The sequence below is a fragment of the Coturnix japonica genome, chromosome 38 (assembly GCF_054131305.1).
Source record: "Coturnix japonica strain WE chromosome 38, WE-NBRP24, whole genome shotgun sequence".
NCBI lineage: Eukaryota > Metazoa > Chordata > Aves > Galliformes > Phasianidae > Coturnix > Coturnix japonica.
In genome coordinates, this window is record NC_140700.1 from 2,260,833 (window position 1) to 2,276,825 (window position 15,993).

The window sequence follows — 15,993 nt, forward strand, 5'->3', positions numbered from 1 at the left end:
CCGCCATGGCGGATCAGTTACCGAGCTGAGCTCCAGGCGTGCATTAAGGCAGTAAACCCCGGGAGGGAAGGGGATCTTTGCTGTGTCTCATGTGTCAGCTCTTGGCCAGCACCATGCACCTGTTTAGAAACCATCTTTCAGTCTTTAATATCCCAACGATTTCTAAAGCTGGCTTAAAAAAAAAACATCAGATGCATTTTCCTTTGTCAAGCCCCCGTGGATGTTGCTGGGTTTCTAGTGCCAGCTATGAGTTAAACAGGAAAGAAAAATACAAGAGTGATCTCAGATAGATGCATGAGACTGAGATCCACATTGGTCAGCCAACACCCAGAGAAGTCACTTTCCCATTGGCATTAGCATGCCCAAATATTGCCCCTGCTGTCCCTACCGCTGGTTGATACGTTGAGGTTCCTCAGAGAGATGTAGCCATGCTCCCAAGAGCTCTGGGTTCTTTGGAGGGATGTAACCACGCTCCCCTCTCAGCAGCTTAATGACCTTCTGTCTGTGTCTCAGAGCTGGGGCAGCAGTTTGGGTTGGCAGTGTGAATTAATTTGGCATTTTACTGAAGCTCATGCCTGCTGTCTGGGTGGCACAGAGGTTTGTTATTGGCAATGGGATCTTTTGGGGACAGGGAGTTCAGAGTTACAGCTGGAATGCCACACTTTCCCTTGTAGGTTTTGTGAGGCTGAGAGAAACCAGCCCGTGATAACAAGCTGCAAAATTGGCAGATTGAGGTGACCCAAGAGCTGCCCATATTTCCCATGATGGATGTCTAAGCTCTAGTGTCTGTGCCAGCTAATGCCAAAGACCTGTTAAAAAAGCCCCATCCAACATCCTTGCTTGACAGAGATGTCATGAATCCTGAGTCCTTGCAGGGCTGGGATATCCCCAGCACCCTGCTAACAAGGCTGAGCCCCACAAGCCCATCATAGTCACACCATGCTGAGGGGTCCCATGCTTGGCACACGTGGCATAAGCTGTCACTGTGAAGTGCTGCCGTGTACTGACTTTACCTGTCCTTTCTATTGACATGCTGCATGTGTCACGCTTAGGACACAGAGGAAGGCAGCTGGGCACAGGTGAGGTCTCCACTGTGTCTCATTCATTGAATGGTACGTGGGGTGGATGTGGGAGGGAGAGCTGGACACGACGGGGCACCCAAGGAATAAGCATGGGGCATCAGCACATGATGAGTCCTGCTTGGAGTTGAGCCTGCACACAGTGCTTTCTCTATGAGCATAACATGGGTCATGGCCAACAGGACCATTCCCCCCAGCTCCTCCAGCCCAAAATAGGGTTGAACACCCCAGTCCACATGTAGTTCTCAGGACAGTGGACCACCATGCTGCAGCACTGAGCTGTCACTGATCTCCTGGGGCTTTCTGCAGGTCTTCTGAGCCCTGTTTTTTTCCTAGCTTCTCTATTTGCTTTCACAGACACTGGCCTATGGGGACATGAACCATGAGTGGATTGGGAATGAGTGGCTGCCCAGCCTGGGCCTCCCTCAGTATCGCAGCTACTTCATGGAGTGTCTTGTTGATGCACGGATGCTGGACCACCTCACCAAGAAAGACCTCAGAGTGCACTTGAAGATGGTGGACAGTTTCCATCGGTGAGTCCTCCCCTTTGGGAGGTCCTTGAGGTGCAGTACCTGCATGTGGATCAGGGGATGGGGGATTTTGAGGGATTCTCCTCTGTCTTGGCCAGCCTCAGTGCTGGAGGGTGGCTCATCTGGGCCAAACTTGGGACAGCCTGCTCTTAGAACAGGATAAAACTGATGGACATGGGGACTCCCACAAAAGGGAGGGATGTTCATTCTCCATCTTCTGGCTAAGATCATCCCTTTGAAATTCATCTATGATGACTCAGTCCTACACCAAAACATCCTTTGGGCACATGGAGAGTTAGTAGGAAAGTGGGTCCCTCTGCAGGGTCCCTCCAAAGTGTCTGCCCTCCTGAAGGTTGGGTGATGTCTTATGTCCTTGCAGCACCAGCCTACAGTATGGCATTATGTGCCTGAAGAGGCTCAACTACGACCGCAAAGAGCTTGACAGGAGGCGAGAAGAGACTCAGCACGAAATCAAAGGTCAGCAGCTACATCCACCATCGTGGAAAAGCCGACAAGAAACCTTCAAAGAAATGCCCAGTAATGGTCTCTCTCCTGTCTCATATTCATAACACAGCACTTGCTAAATGAAAATCAGTATTTCTGAGCAATGCTCATGCCTGTAGGGCTGTTCTCTCTGCAGTATTTCCCCTGCTAATTGTTCCAAGTACCTTTAATCTCACCCCAGTCAAGCATAAGTAAGGAGGGAGGGTGTCAAGACATGAAGGGCCTTGTCCCAGCATCAGATCAGCGTCTCCTCCTGCTCCTTTCAGATGCTTAGGACACCCCCCAGCTTATCAATCTCTCCTTCCTTGTTGGCTATCCTGACATTTCCTGTGCTTAGATTACAACTCATTATTGATAATGCCCCTAATTACATCATCGATCCAGGGCTCTTAGGATTAATTTTCACAGTTGTTTTCTGCCTGTCATTTCTGCATTTAGTTTGGTAACTTGAAGTGAGCCATTCCTGGCACTTAGCTACACGTCACTGCTGCTGGCCCAGGAAGGAGACTCAGCCTGGGGCTGTGTGGCAGGACTCCAGCACATCCCAGCCTACTGCACAACCAAGAGCACTGTCTGGGCTTCCTTGTAACATGCTCTTGTTCTTTTGCAGACGTGTTGGTGTGGACCAATGACCAGGTCATTCATTGGATCCAGTCCATCGGGCTCCGCGAGTACGCCAACAACCTCGTTGAGAGCGGGGTGCACGGGGCACTCCTGGCCCTTGATGAAAACTTTGACCACAACAGTCTGGCTCTCGTGCTGCAAATCCCCACGCAGAACACACAGGTAAGGAGAGCTTCCATGGGAGATTTTGGAGGAGGATGGCTGGGACATAGCTGCATTGCGACTCCCACCAACTCAACTCTGCCTTTCAAAGCAGAGCACTCTGATGGTCAATGGGCTTTTTCTCCATCGTTCTCAGGGCTGGGTTGGGGAGCTGTGCTTGGAGCTGCTCCCATAGATGGAGAACATTCATTTGATGTTATTTTCAGGCTCGACAAGTGTTGGAGAGGGAGTTCAACAATCTGCTTGCATTGGGCACAGATCGAAGGTTGGACGATGTGAGTACGAAGACTCTCCCATACTCGAATTGTGCTGGGTACCTGTTCTTGTTCAAGAAATGGGAAGAACAGAACTACTTCTCTCTCCCCACTTGTCCTGCGGAGACAAGTAGCAGTTGCACGAGCAGTGGAATAAATTAAAACTAAATCATTTAAAATTCAAAACAGTCTATGGAAGCAAGTGAGGTAGAATCCTGTGCATCTCTTCTAGTGCTTAACAGGTTGAATTTGAGGAGGAATCACCCAGCTTTTCTTGCCAGCTATTTTTTTGTAGCTTTTTAGAGGCACAGATGTTCTGTTCATGACATGTTAGCAGCTGGTAAAGCGTGGGTTGGAGATACCCTGTTATGCAGTCAGAAAGCTGTTCACATTGAGTCACTGAAGGAGGGAATTTATCTAGATCTGTCCTACATACAGCTTTCTTGCATGAGATATGATAGCAGAGCTGGTCAGAGCTCTCTTTAGAGCATGAAGACAAGTAGGTGCTTCCAGATAAGTACACAGTTAGATGCTTCCCTTTGGGTTTTTACTGGGGCACCTGCACAGTTAGATGAAAGCAGTGAGGATATCTCACAGGGGTGGGAGGTCCTGCTGTCCTTGCTGCTGGGTTCACAACCTGCTCTTCTATCTCAGGGTGATGACAAAACCTTCCGTCGGACCCCGTCCTGGAGAAAGCGCTTTCGCCCACGAGATGTTCACAGCATCAACATGCTCAGTGGCTCAGCTGAGACGCTGCCTGCTGGCTTCCGCGTCACCAGCCTGGTGCCATTGCCACCTCCATCTGCCCCTGCCAAGAAAATGCCCCCAGAAGGTAGGCCAACCCTTCCCAGCAGGGTCCCTTCTGGACCAGGTAACCCTATGCCACTGTCCTAAACCTTTTGCTGCATCCCCAAAGGTACAAAGCCTCTCACTTTGACTCATGTGGATTCAATACACAACTGCTGCCGGATAAATGTGTTGGTGGGAAGCTGAGGATTAATTGGGGAAGTCACTAATTCCATGCTCTGCTCTTTGTTTCTCTTCCAGTTGGTGCCTCTGGGTCACCACGGCTGGAGACCTCCACAGTCCGGACGTACTCGTGCTGAGGATCAGTGTGATGGGAGCCAGCCCAGCCCTGGGTATGTGCAAGGAGGACCAGAGTTGGGTGGGAACCAAGAGGAGAGCAGCAGGACCAGCATCCTGTGCTGGTGTGACCCAGGCAGAGTGCCTGCTGTCACCAAGGTTTGCCTCACTGTTGGGCTGCAGTTGGAGAACAGCCTGCTTTTTGCTGAGGTTCGCAGGCTCAGCATCCCAGGCACTGGTCTGGGTGGTACATATGAGTTGTCTAGTCCCTGAGGTCCCCAGGATACCAACCTAAATGAGGGGTCCATTGGAGTGAGGGTGGGAGGTTCTCCTGGGACACTGCTGTCCCTCAGGGCATGGCTCCCAGTGCCAGGAGCTGTGGGTTTATCAGCATGGTGGTCCTCAGGTGGAGGTGAACCATAGTCCTCATGGAGCCTTTCCCACCTTGTTTCTCAGCACATCCCCACTATCCATTCGGCCAAGTGCCAGCTGCCTTTCAGGACAAGGCCAGAGCTCAGCCTGTGCCTGTTTCTCGGCCTGAACCAACAGATGTCACAGTGCTACTGCCATGGACAGAAAAGGCTGCTCTCCTTTCTGCTTGTGCACCCACCGCTGTCCCTGGCTCCCCGTGCCTCCTGCCTGTGGCTGTTCTACCCCACCTCACACCAGCCAGGCTCTGGATGTGCTCACCAGGTGCCAGCTCCATCCCTGGTGGACGTGCAGCCTATATCAGAGAAGCGGAGATGCCCCAGAAGTGGGCTGCAATATTTGGAAACCTTTCTCCTGCCTGGTTCACGTTGCCAATATGCCATAGACTGTCACACCAGCTCACAGGAGTCCCGGGCATCAGGGATGCCACTGCACGTAGGACTCAACGCCAAGGAGTGTTCAGGCTCAGCTCTGCGTGAAAACCCTGACACGGGGAGATGGCCAAGGAGCTGCCATACTGGGTGGAATGGAGGGGCTGAGGCCAGTGCCAGGATGGACACTGCACAGGGTGGAGTGGGGAGCCGCTGCTGTGGGTGCAAGGAGCATTCTTGGGTGGCACTTTGGTGTGCCCCAAAGTGGGGAAGGGTTGGACTGCCCCATCTGGCTTACTGCTGTCTGGGATGCTGTCAGGCCTGACCTTGGGGACCAGAGGGACACAGCAGGGACACCCAGTGCTCCGGGACCACCCGTCCCTTCCCTACAGGTGCAGAGGAGATGCTCTCCCCTCCTGCCTCCAGGCTATGGGCAGGGGTGATCCAGGAGGCTCCCACTCCTTCCCATTTCTCCCCCATAGGGTAGGATCTCTTCATCTCCTCATGCCACGTTTGCCTTGTGTGGCCCCTATTTCTGATGTGATATTTATTGATGGCTGGAATGACCTATACTTATCATGTGCTGTCTGGAAGTGCAATATCTGAGAGGCTATACAGTCACAATGTCTTTTCGGTGTATTATTTGCCTAATACAGTATTAAATATTTTTTTAATTTGAAGAGTCGGTGAACCCTTTCTATCGATGCCCTACTTCTTTCGTCATGTTATTGGTACTGCATGGACTCCAAACCCTGGATCGGGTCAGGAAAGGATGTATGTATGTTCCAATAAACAGGATTTTAAAGCAATACTGGCTTGAGCCTTCTTTCTAGAGCCCAAATTAGAAATAGAATCGAACTTTGGAGAACAGAATTAGCATCACCTGATGCCCCAAGTGCTTTCGGGGCACAGGGCTGAGCCCCAGATGTGAACCAGTGAGTTGAGTGGTCTCTGCAGGGCTGATTTAAGCATGAGACCTCCACTGATGTCCATCCAAAGACCTTGGATTTTCTGATATGGGGGAAAAAACAACCAACCCAAGCAAAGAGTTAGGAGAGATTTGCACAATGTGAAAGAGCAGTAAAGGAAACCTTGAGCAATTCAAACAAGAATGCCTTTATTAAAAAAAACAACAACAAAAAAAGTCAAAATAAGTTAGCAAAAATAATAATTAAAAAAAAAAAGAAAACACAAACAAATAGCAACTGCACACAGCGGTCAGTAGGAAAGCCGGCGAAAGCAGCCCGCCGGAGAGAGACCTTGGTCGAAGAGCAACTTGGAAACAGCCACATTGGCTGTGGCACACGTGTTGGCCCCCAAGGAAGGAAAGCCCCCGGCCTGGGGGACCTGAGGCCGCCACCAGCCACCACCATCACACTTCTCCCCTTTTCTTCTTTCCACCGGTGGGAGCGTTTGGAGAGGAGTGGGAAAGGATTTGGGCCGTTTCAGTGCTGCAGTCCACAGTGTTGGAGGGGTAATTATGATTTCCAGCAGCTGGATCCTTCCAGCATCTCAATCCCACCCCATTTCCAGCTTGGAGAGCTGCAGGGATTTGTGCCAGCTCAGTTTTGGACCCTTTCCTCTGGGAACGTCACGGCCACGTCCTCCACAGCGATGCTCTCCACAATGGAGGAGAGCGAGTGGAGGTTGCGGTCCTCTGCTGCATCATCACTCAGGAGATGATCTGAGAGAGAAGAGGCAGGGCAATGGGATGGTGGCCCCATGACACCACCCTGTGTGACAACACTGACATGGGGATCTGCTCCCAGATCCCGTCCTGATGGCTGCTTCCAGCACATCGGACAATGGGAGAAGTCTGAGTGCACTCAGGCAGTGCTGGAGGGGTCACCCAACACTGGGGTAGGGGGAGGACAAGGCTCCTCCTGTCCCCTGGCTGTGGGTTTTGGTTCAGGGATGCTCAGCCCCAGCACTGTGGTGTCCCTGGGATGGAGGGCTGAGGAAGGGGAGTTCCTTACCTGTGGGGTTGGTGCCAAACTCCAGCTGGGTGCTCCACTCAGGGCTACAGGATGAGCTGCCAGAGCCACACTCGCTGGGTGCCTGCAAGGACCAAAGTGCTGCACGAGCCCACCTCCACCAGCCAAATCCCACTGCCTGCCCCCAGCACTGCCATCCCTGGCAGTACAGCACCAATATGTGGTCACAGACCCAGAGCAGATGGTGACATTTGGGATCCTAGGGATCCACCAGTGCCAGGTGCATCATTAATCTCCATGAGTTCTGGAAAACCCATTTTGGTGCTCTGGGTGCATGGCCACCTGCTTGCACTCAGGATGCAAAGCTCTGCTGGAGGGGCAGCCAGACAGTATCAAAGTGCCAAGGTCTGAAAGAGGATGAATCTTTGCAAGTCACCCCTTTCTCCCCTTTTACAAAGTCCACTGATGTCAGTATCAATATGTAGATATCTGGTATCTGTATCTATATGCCATTCATCTCAATGTCATCTATATGTACATATCTATATCATTTATATCTGTAATCTATACAGTCTCTATTCATACCCATGCATCTGCAGTCTATATATCACCTATATCTATATATCATTTACATCTCTCATCTACACCTATATCACCCATAACTGCATCCACAGCTCCACATTCCCACATACAAAGCCTCAGCAGCCAGGAGTTGCAAACCATCATCCCCCAGCAACCAGATGGCAGACAAAAATATCCCCCAAAAATGTACTTAAGCCTCCAGAATCTCTTGATGGGGTGGATGGAGCCCAACCACACCCTGTGTGCTGAGGGCAGGATGCCACTGCCTCAAGGATTCTTGCCTGGATCCCAGTTTGGTGCCATTGGACTGAGAAACCAGTGCTGGTCCCCACTAGGACAAGTCCTCATGCACCAGGGGGTCAGGCCTAGAGCATTGTATTACTTTACATTGCTTTATGTTACATTACATTACATAGCTGTTGTTACATTGTTTTCTTACTGTATTGTACCATATTGTGTTGTACTGTATTGCAATGCATTGTACTGTGCTATATTTTTCACTACACTACTTTTCATTGCCATATTTTACCCCGCTTTGTGGCCCACAGACAGGGATTGGAACTGGAGGATCTTTGAGATCCAATCCAACCATCATATGGTTCCATGAATCCATGGTTCTATCATTCCATGACTCAATGATTCTATGATTCCATGACCACATGATTCCATGGTTCTATGATTCCATGTCCTATGGTCCCATTATTTTAGGACTGTATGATTCCTTGACCCAATGATTCCATGTCTCTGTGACCCCACGATTCCATGATTCTATGACCCCATGATTCCATGGTTCTGTGACCCCATGATTCCATGGCTCTATGATTCCATTATTCTATGGTCCTATGATTTTAGGACTGTATGATTCCTTGACCCCATAATTCCATGACTCTATTGCCCCATGATTCCATAGTTCTATGACCACATTCCACAACTCAATGATCCCATAGTTCTACAATTGTTTCTATGACTTAAGCCTTCCCACCCCCCACCAACCCACTGTGCTCAACGCAATGGCCATCAGCCCATTACCCACCAACACCCACTCATAGGGACAGCAAACTGAGCATCACCACCCCATTCCTCCATCACCACCAGCTCCCACCCCCCATCCACACCCATCCCCACACTCACAGCAGGTTGTGGTGCAGTGGGGCGGTAGCGCAGCTCCCTCTGCTCGCGCTCCTGCTGGTTGAGGCTGCTGAGCAGGCTCTGCAGGCGCTCTATGTACTGAATGGCGCTGCGTAGGATCTCCACCTTGGGCAGCCTCTGGTTGGGGTTGAGCAGAGTGCTGCGTTTCAGCGCCTCGAAGGCTTCATTCACCTTTTTCAGCCTCCTCTTCTCCCTCAGTGTGGCCGCCCGACGTCTGTCAATGGACACGGTTTTGCGCTTGCAGATCTTGCAAGCCCATGGCAAGCATTGCCCAGGGCAGTGATCAGGCAACGTCGAGTCCTTCTCCTCCAAAGCCCCTCTGCTTTCAGGGCACAGGGACACCTCGGGCCGCTCGGGAAACGTGGCTGCCTCGTATCCCTGCAAGCGGGAGCCCAGGAAGTTTTCCCCATCATAAAACCTCTGCTCCGGGAAAAAGTAAGGGTTGGTCTCAAAGAGCTCCATGGGAGGACGTGTGCACAGCTCAGGGACGGCTGCTCCGTTTCCCTGCGCCAACTGCTCGGTGCCATTTAAACCCCAGCGCTGGCATTAAATCACAGAGATAAATATAGAAAACTTAAAGGAAACCTGAGCCCACCATAAGCTGCTGCCTCGCATCAAAACTTGTCCGGCTGCGGCCACGAGGACTGCACAGCTTGGGGAGGGAGGGGGGGGAGATGGTAGGGTGGGAGCTGCCCTGGCTGCCCCAACAGGGGCTTTGTTTGAGCCCGTGGGTGGCACTGGGGTTGCCAGCCCCAAACTGCATTCCTGTGTCATCTGGTCCCTTCAGTTATGGGGTGAAGTGGTCGGAGTAGGGGCAGCTGTGCAATGGGGTGCAGAGCCCAGTGCTGCTTGGAGCTCCTCACTTCTGTGCTGTGCCTCCTGTGTTCCCCCCAGAGCTGTGGGGCAGGAGAGAAACACAGCCCTGAGAGGGATGGCTCCCACCTTCCCAGTGGGGAAACTGAGGCATGGCAATGGGCTTTTGGTGAGCACAATGGGATGGGGTTTTCTCCCTTCCCCAAGACTCCAACCGCATCTCCCCGGCTTTGTCTGTAATCCTGAGGGCTTTTTTCCACCGGGAACGTCAGAAACCATCTCCCACCTCCTCCTATTCCTGCTCTGGGCCAGATTCCAGCAGAGGGATCGGTCAGTGGAAAGAATGTCAGACAAGAGTAGAGCTGACCCTGCAGGGATTTTATTCCCCAAATCACCCTCTCTGAGGAAGCACATTCCCCACACCCACCCACCCACCAGCACCCTGCCTGACTTTGGGTTCATTTAGAGCCATTTGGGGCCCTTCCTGGTGCTCTCCAACTGGGGGCCAGCCCTCTGCCAGCTCAGACAAGGATTCCTTTGGGGCCACAAGGAAAAGCATGCAAATGGTGATGAGGAGCAGACACAAAGCAGATAGGAGGGGAGAACCCAAGCCAGTGGTTTCCATCTGTGTTCTGCTGGTGGGACTTGCTGGTGGCCACAGCCCTGGTGATGGAAACCAGTGCCATTGCTCCAGCTCTGGGTGGGTTTTATTAATTTCGAGTGTGTTTGGAGGGTGAGGACACCGGGGTGAAACAACAGCTCCTTGGGCACGTGGCAGGGCCATATAGCAGAGTGGCCAAGCATTTAGCACTTCATAAAACATGGGCAGTGTTCTGCAGCAGTACCAGGGCTTTCCTGATCAGTAAGGGAGCATGAGAAGGGGATAAATTGGTCCCCAGGGCCCTGTGGGCTTTGTGCATCCAGTAGGTTCACGCTCCCCCACAGATGAGTAAGCAGCCATCATCTTCACAACAGCCCCACAAGCAGTCCCAGGAGCTCCCATCACCCCGAGCACCACAAGCACCCCAAAGAGTCCCAGCACCCTGACCATCCCAGACACCACCCAGAGCCTCCACCATCCTGAGCATCCCAGAGGTCCCCATCTCTCCCATCACTCTGAGGCTCCCATCACCCTGAGCACCCCAGGGGCTGCCACCACTCCAAGCACTCCCAGGGGCCCCCATCACCCCAAACACTCGAAGGTTCCCATCACCCTGAGCACCCCAGGGGTACCCTTCACCCTGCGCTCAGCACAAAGCCATGGGATGGGTAAGCAGGACACCTTCCCCTGAGTGCCATAGGTGCCCAGAGCAGCTGCAGGCTGCACCCCAGGTAGCTCAGTGCCAGCGGGGGCTTAGGGCTGTGCTGCCGGCTGTCAGGTTATCCCGTGATGGATGGCGGCGGCTGGGCTGCACACAAAGCAAGGCTGTGTGCACCAGGCAGAACGTGCTGCGATCCGTCACGGGGTGACCTTCCCTGGCAGGCAGAGGAGGGGGGCCCCGGCCTCGTGGGGACGGCTCACCCCGACAGCACCGGGAGCTAAAAATACTGATCTCCATTGAGAAAATCACAGTGGGTTCAGCCCTGGGAGAGGTAGTGGCTGAGGGCTGATGGCTTCTCACACCATCACCCTCTGTGGTGGTTTTGTTGGGGTTATGGTGAAGTGTGTGAGCTCGGTGCATAGAGCACTGGTAGTGGGGTCCTTTCTGGTGGAAAAAGCTGGAGAATAGGTTGGCTTTAGGGGATGGTGAAGTGAGCCAGGTGGTGCAGACACATCCTACCCTGGCACCATCTCACTGATGGGCTCCGGGATGCATCCAGCAGGGCCCATTCTGCACCACTCCCTCCAAAAGGCCACATCCAACAGCACCAACCCCCATTCCTGGCTGCCCCACATCCCCTCTTGCTTTCCAGGCTCGCCGACATCCCTTCCTGCGGCAGTGACAAGTCATAACATATTTGGGAGCAGCTGCAGGCGGCGGGGAGATGCTTGGCTTGCTCCCTGCTCCTGGATGAGGAATGCAGAGCAGACCTCTCCTCCAACACCCGGGATTTCCGACGTGCCTTCTCAGCAGAGATTTGGGATGGCGACAGCTGCTCGGCCATAGTGGGGCCACAGCATTGCCTGCCCCTTCAGCCCCAGCACTGCAAGCTGGTGGCTTTGCTGGGCCAAGTCTCAGTCTGATGGGGATTTGGGACTGCTCACATGTCTGGTCCGTAGGGAGCAATAGGGGATGGTGTCCTGGTGGCTGTCCCCAGCTGGGGTGGGAGCAGCATTCCCTCACTCTTCTGTGTCAGCTCCCCCATTTTGGGCTCACCGATGGGCTGGGAGGTGATGGGATCTCCACAGAGCTCAGTACATTCAGCTCCCTCTAATCATTGTAGCTTCTGTGCCTCAGTTTCTCCAGCAGGGAATCAGGGATAACAATGACCCTCAGAGTACAAAGCCCAGCTGGAGAATGGCCGTGGTTTGGTAATCAGTTATTCCAGGTTGAAGAACCCTGGAGCATGTTGGCCCTCGTCCACACCAGGTGCCCCCAGTTCCTTGGATCACACCTGGGGACCAACCCAGCTGCCCAGTTGCTGATTCCCATTTCAAGGACCACACTGGGTGCTCTCACCCTCTGCACTCACCAAGCAACACTTGGCCCCACCACCACCACAATGCCTCCCCATTCCCCCCTCCACCCCCACCCCACTTCATGGCCCCAGAGCCTGGACAGAACCCTTTCCATCCCCACCCCCAAACTACAAGTGGAGGGGTGCTCACCCTCAAGATGCCCACAACACCCACTGGACCCCCCCACACAAAGGGCATCTCCAGCATGAGGGGGGGGGCAGCCCCTCCATCCCCAGCACTGTGCCATGTCCCATCCATCACACAGGGATTGGGGCACTCGTCTTGTCAACAAAGGGCTGTTCTGGAGTGGCAGAGTCTGGCTCAGTGAGTGGGAGGACAGGTGGGTGCTTGGAGGAAGCCCCATGAATGCAAGGGATTCAGCAGTGACATATGGTGTCTATTTGACCCCCCCCCCCCCCCTCCCCAAGAGGGACAGCTGTCTGGGCCAGGGAGATGGTGCAGGGCCTGAGGACTGGTGCTGGGGACAGCAGCAGGGCAACAGGGAGGGGTCTCTTTGGTGGGAGACAATTGGGTTGTCCCACTGTCCCCATCCTGGGCACGTTCCCAGTGTGGTTCAGGTGTCCCCGGTGGCCCAAACTGGCGCTGAGGGATGGGAGGTTGGGAAGAGGGGGGTAAATGAGTAGACACTGCATTGCCCCACCTCCATATTGCCCCACCTCCATGGGACACCAAATATCGGCACCAAAAGGACTGACATCTCAGAGATCAGGGGTGGAGAAGGTGCTGGGGATTTCCTCACTTTGGGATGCAATGGAATGGGGACAGCTCCCTCCCCCACACCCAATGCCATGCCAGTGGTGACACCCAGCCCTTCCGGGGTGGCCTCACCCAGCAAATTCCCATTACGGGGACACAGCTCTCCCATGTGCCCCCCGGCTGGGCACCCCCACCCAAGGCTGGTTTTCCCCTCCCCGGGGTGGGCTCCGCATGCCCAGCTGTCAGTGTCAGCTCCGGCTGAGGGGTTCCCGGATCATTCCAATCCCCGGGTATGGGCAAACAGGACTGAGTTCCGGGCGGGGTTCTCCAAGGGTCCCCCCCAAGGAAAATCCCATTCCCACCCCCACTTCCCCCTGTGGATGCTGCCAGCCCCGCTCGGTGCTCAGGGTAACGGGGCTGCTGTCGGTTTTGCCCCTTGGCAAAGGGTTGAGCTCCTTCCAGCCCGTCCCGAAAGCGGAGCAGAGTGAATTCCGGGCTGCCCGAGTGCGGAGCTCGCGGTGCGTTCGGTGCGGCCGTCGGGAGAGGGCAGCAGACCCCGCGTTATCCGCGCACCGCGGAACCCCGACGTCGAGGAGGGATAAAACCCCTCCGCCTCCGTATCCCCGAGCCCGGACCTCGCGCTGTGCCGGAGATGGGGACCCGGGCCTCCCCGGTGATGATGAGCTCAGCTATTCCCTACCCACCCCCCGGGGAGAACGTCCCGACGGTTGTTTTTTCCCTCGGCGTAATGATTCCAGCAGGTGCTTTTCCTGCTCGAGAGCCGAAAATAGAGCCCAGGGTTTGGCTTCCTTCGGTTCCCGTCCTTTCGGTTCCCGGAAACCCATTCCATTGCAATCTGTGGGTGTTTGGATAGAGGAAAATCCATCCTAGAGATAGATTTTTTACCTGGGCTATACCAGCCCTGCTTGCCCTCAGTGTCCACCCCATCAGGAGCCCCAGGTCCGTGCCTTGGAGTGGTTTATCCCTTGTATTTCCCTTGCAGGAGGTGCTCTTGCCTGGCGCCAGTGTCACTTCTGGTCCCTTTGGCCCCATCGACTTTATTGCTTTTGAGGACGGAAGCTGTAACACGCTGTAATATTTTGGGAAGGCAGAGCAGACGTGAGATCAGGTTTCACCTCTTTCATCCCCGCAGAAAAACACAAAGGACGGGGGTCTGGGGGGAGCTTCCTTCCCCTGCCCTGTCCCCACGCTCCACCCATAGAGATGGACTCCAGCAAACACAGCTTTGGCTGGAGCTCCTGGTGGGGAATATCTGCTGCCCTCCTGCACTCAGTGCTGGGATCTGCCTGTATGGAGTGGAAGGAACTGTTGGGGATAACCCCACTCATGGTCCCAACTTGCACGCCCAGGCATGGAGGAAATTAAAGCTCATTCTCACAGATGCCTTCAAAATGCATCTGAGGTCTCTGCTCTGCAATCTCCCCACATCACATAGCATCACATCCCATCTCATCCCCAAATCCCATCCCATCTTACCCCCAAATCCCATCCTATCCCATCTTACCCCAAATCCCACCCCATCTTACCCCCAGGCCCCGTCCCACAATGGTGGTGAGCTCTGAGTAATGCATTTACCACCTCCCAAGGCACAAATTCAGCCCCAAACCCTCCCAGCCCATAGCAAAGAAAGACAGGAGAAACCCCAGAGACTTCTTATGGGAACGTCACTACCAAACAGTGCGGTGTTGTTCCATGCAGTGCAACAATCCCAAGTCCCACCGAGCTGCCCCTGGGAACGAGGGCTTGGAATCTGCTTTTTCCGCTGCTCAGACACTTTGGGTAATGTTTATGCTGCTCTGGGGCCAAAGGATCCTGGCTGGAAGAACAGGGAAGGAGGTGCATCCCCTGTGCTGATAAGGAATTTTCCAATAGGAATCTGCAGGAGGGTTTGAACAGCCTTTCCTACAGTACAGGGGAGCTGGCCAATGAGCTGCTGTCCCGATTTCATTTCTGGAAATAGCACAGAGCCAAGAAACCTCTCAGCTTGGGGAGGCTCGAGGGAAAGGCAGTAGCAGCAGCTCTGGTTCAGGGCTCAAGGATGTCAGCATCACCTCTGAACTCTGGGCAGAGGAGAACTCCTGTGCTGGGGGTGGCGATGGGGTGATGATCTGAGCAGGAGAAAAGCCCTGCTGCCAAAAGCCAAAGCTGTCCAGCTGGGAAAGACATAAGGGACAGCTGGAAGCGGAATCAGGGGAATGTTAAAATAGAAATACATATTTCTAAAGTGAGAAATGCAAACTCCAGGAACAGTGGCCATGAGGACATGGCCTTCCTGTCCCACTGGGGATGGGACACCCATTCCAGGCTGTCCCAGTGCTAAGGGGCACCTCCATGAGACACTGAATAGTGCCATTTCCCTCCATTGCCATCATTTCTTCGCCTCCTCTTTCCTCCTTCACCCCTTTTTTTCTCTCCTTGTCTCCAGAAACTTGTGGTTTCACCCCAATCTTTGCCCCAGAAGGATGTGTCATCGCTGCTGTGTGCCTATGAGCACTCACACCCCCTGCTCCTCCCTGGCAAGCACCATCCTGCCCCAACATGGGCAGCTTCTCATGAAAAGAGGAGCTCTTCCCATAGCACCGGGTGTGTTTAAGGGGTGGCCACAGAAGGCAAAGGGTTTTTGCAGCCTGATGGATGGCAGTGGAAATGTTTAACCTGCACCCGAGCCGTTTTTGCTGCTGAGGCTGCTGGAAGGGGTGGGCAGGAATAGCTCTTGGCAGCCGGGCTCGATAACACTCACCGGGCTCCCAAGGGATTAAAATAGGTCTTACACGTGGAAGGGAGATAACAGTGCTAGGAGGGGAAGGGCCTGGGTTGGGGGAGGGGGCAGAGACAGCCGACAACCAGACCTCTGCTCTACCCCAGTGCTGTGCCAAGGGCGGTGCTGGTGAAGAGCGAGATGGGTTTGGGCACTTTGGGATTTGTTTCCCCTTTGCCTGGGTGATGCCTCAACACTTTCTCCTGCCAGCTTCAGGAAGAGGGAAAAAAAAATAACCCAACACCCCATGAACATCTTCTCAACACCAAGCAATGGGGAACTGAGCACCTCAGCAGTGCTGTGGAGCATGAGGGGGGATTTAGATGCCAATTTGAGGGGTTCTGATGGGGGCTGGACTGGTCC

At 53.9% G+C, this 15,993-nt stretch overlaps 2 protein-coding genes across 12 annotated transcripts in view; one reads left to right on the plus strand and one right to left on the minus strand.

The window, feature by feature from the left end:
* Positions 1-5,845, plus strand: part of PPFIA4 (PPFI scaffold protein A4) — a 40,897-nt gene extending 35,052 nt beyond the window's left edge. For 6 of the 11 annotated variants that reach the window (XM_085527283.1, XM_085527284.1, XM_085527275.1 and 3 more), the window contains 7 exons: positions 1,437-1,612; positions 1,989-2,086; positions 2,724-2,899; positions 3,106-3,174; positions 3,808-3,985; positions 4,201-4,292; positions 4,693-5,845. In XM_085527283.1, the coding sequence (XP_085383409.1) occupies positions 1,437-1,612; positions 1,989-2,086; positions 2,724-2,899; positions 3,106-3,174; positions 3,808-3,985; positions 4,201-4,259 (756 nt within the window). In that variant the 3' untranslated portion in view covers positions 4,260-4,292; positions 4,693-5,845. Of the gene's footprint in view, positions 1-1,052; positions 1,080-1,436; positions 1,613-1,988; positions 2,087-2,723; positions 2,900-3,105; positions 3,175-3,807; positions 3,986-4,200; positions 4,293-4,692 lie in introns of all 11 variants that reach the window. The other 5 variants (XM_085527282.1, XM_015885067.3, XM_085527276.1 and 2 more) reach the window with 1 other exon arrangement.
* A 291-nt stretch (positions 5,846-6,136) lies between these two features.
* On the minus strand, positions 6,137-9,205 carry MYOG (myogenin). Its single transcript, XM_015884883.3, has 3 exons — positions 8,684-9,205; positions 7,013-7,094; positions 6,137-6,720 (listed from the first exon to the last, which is right to left on the minus strand). The coding sequence occupies exons 1-3, from the start codon at positions 9,161-9,163 to the stop codon at positions 6,599-6,601; spliced, it is 684 nt and encodes a 227-aa protein (XP_015740369.1). The 5' UTR covers positions 9,164-9,205; the 3' UTR covers positions 6,137-6,598.
* Positions 9,206-15,993: the final 6,788 nt, after the last annotated feature.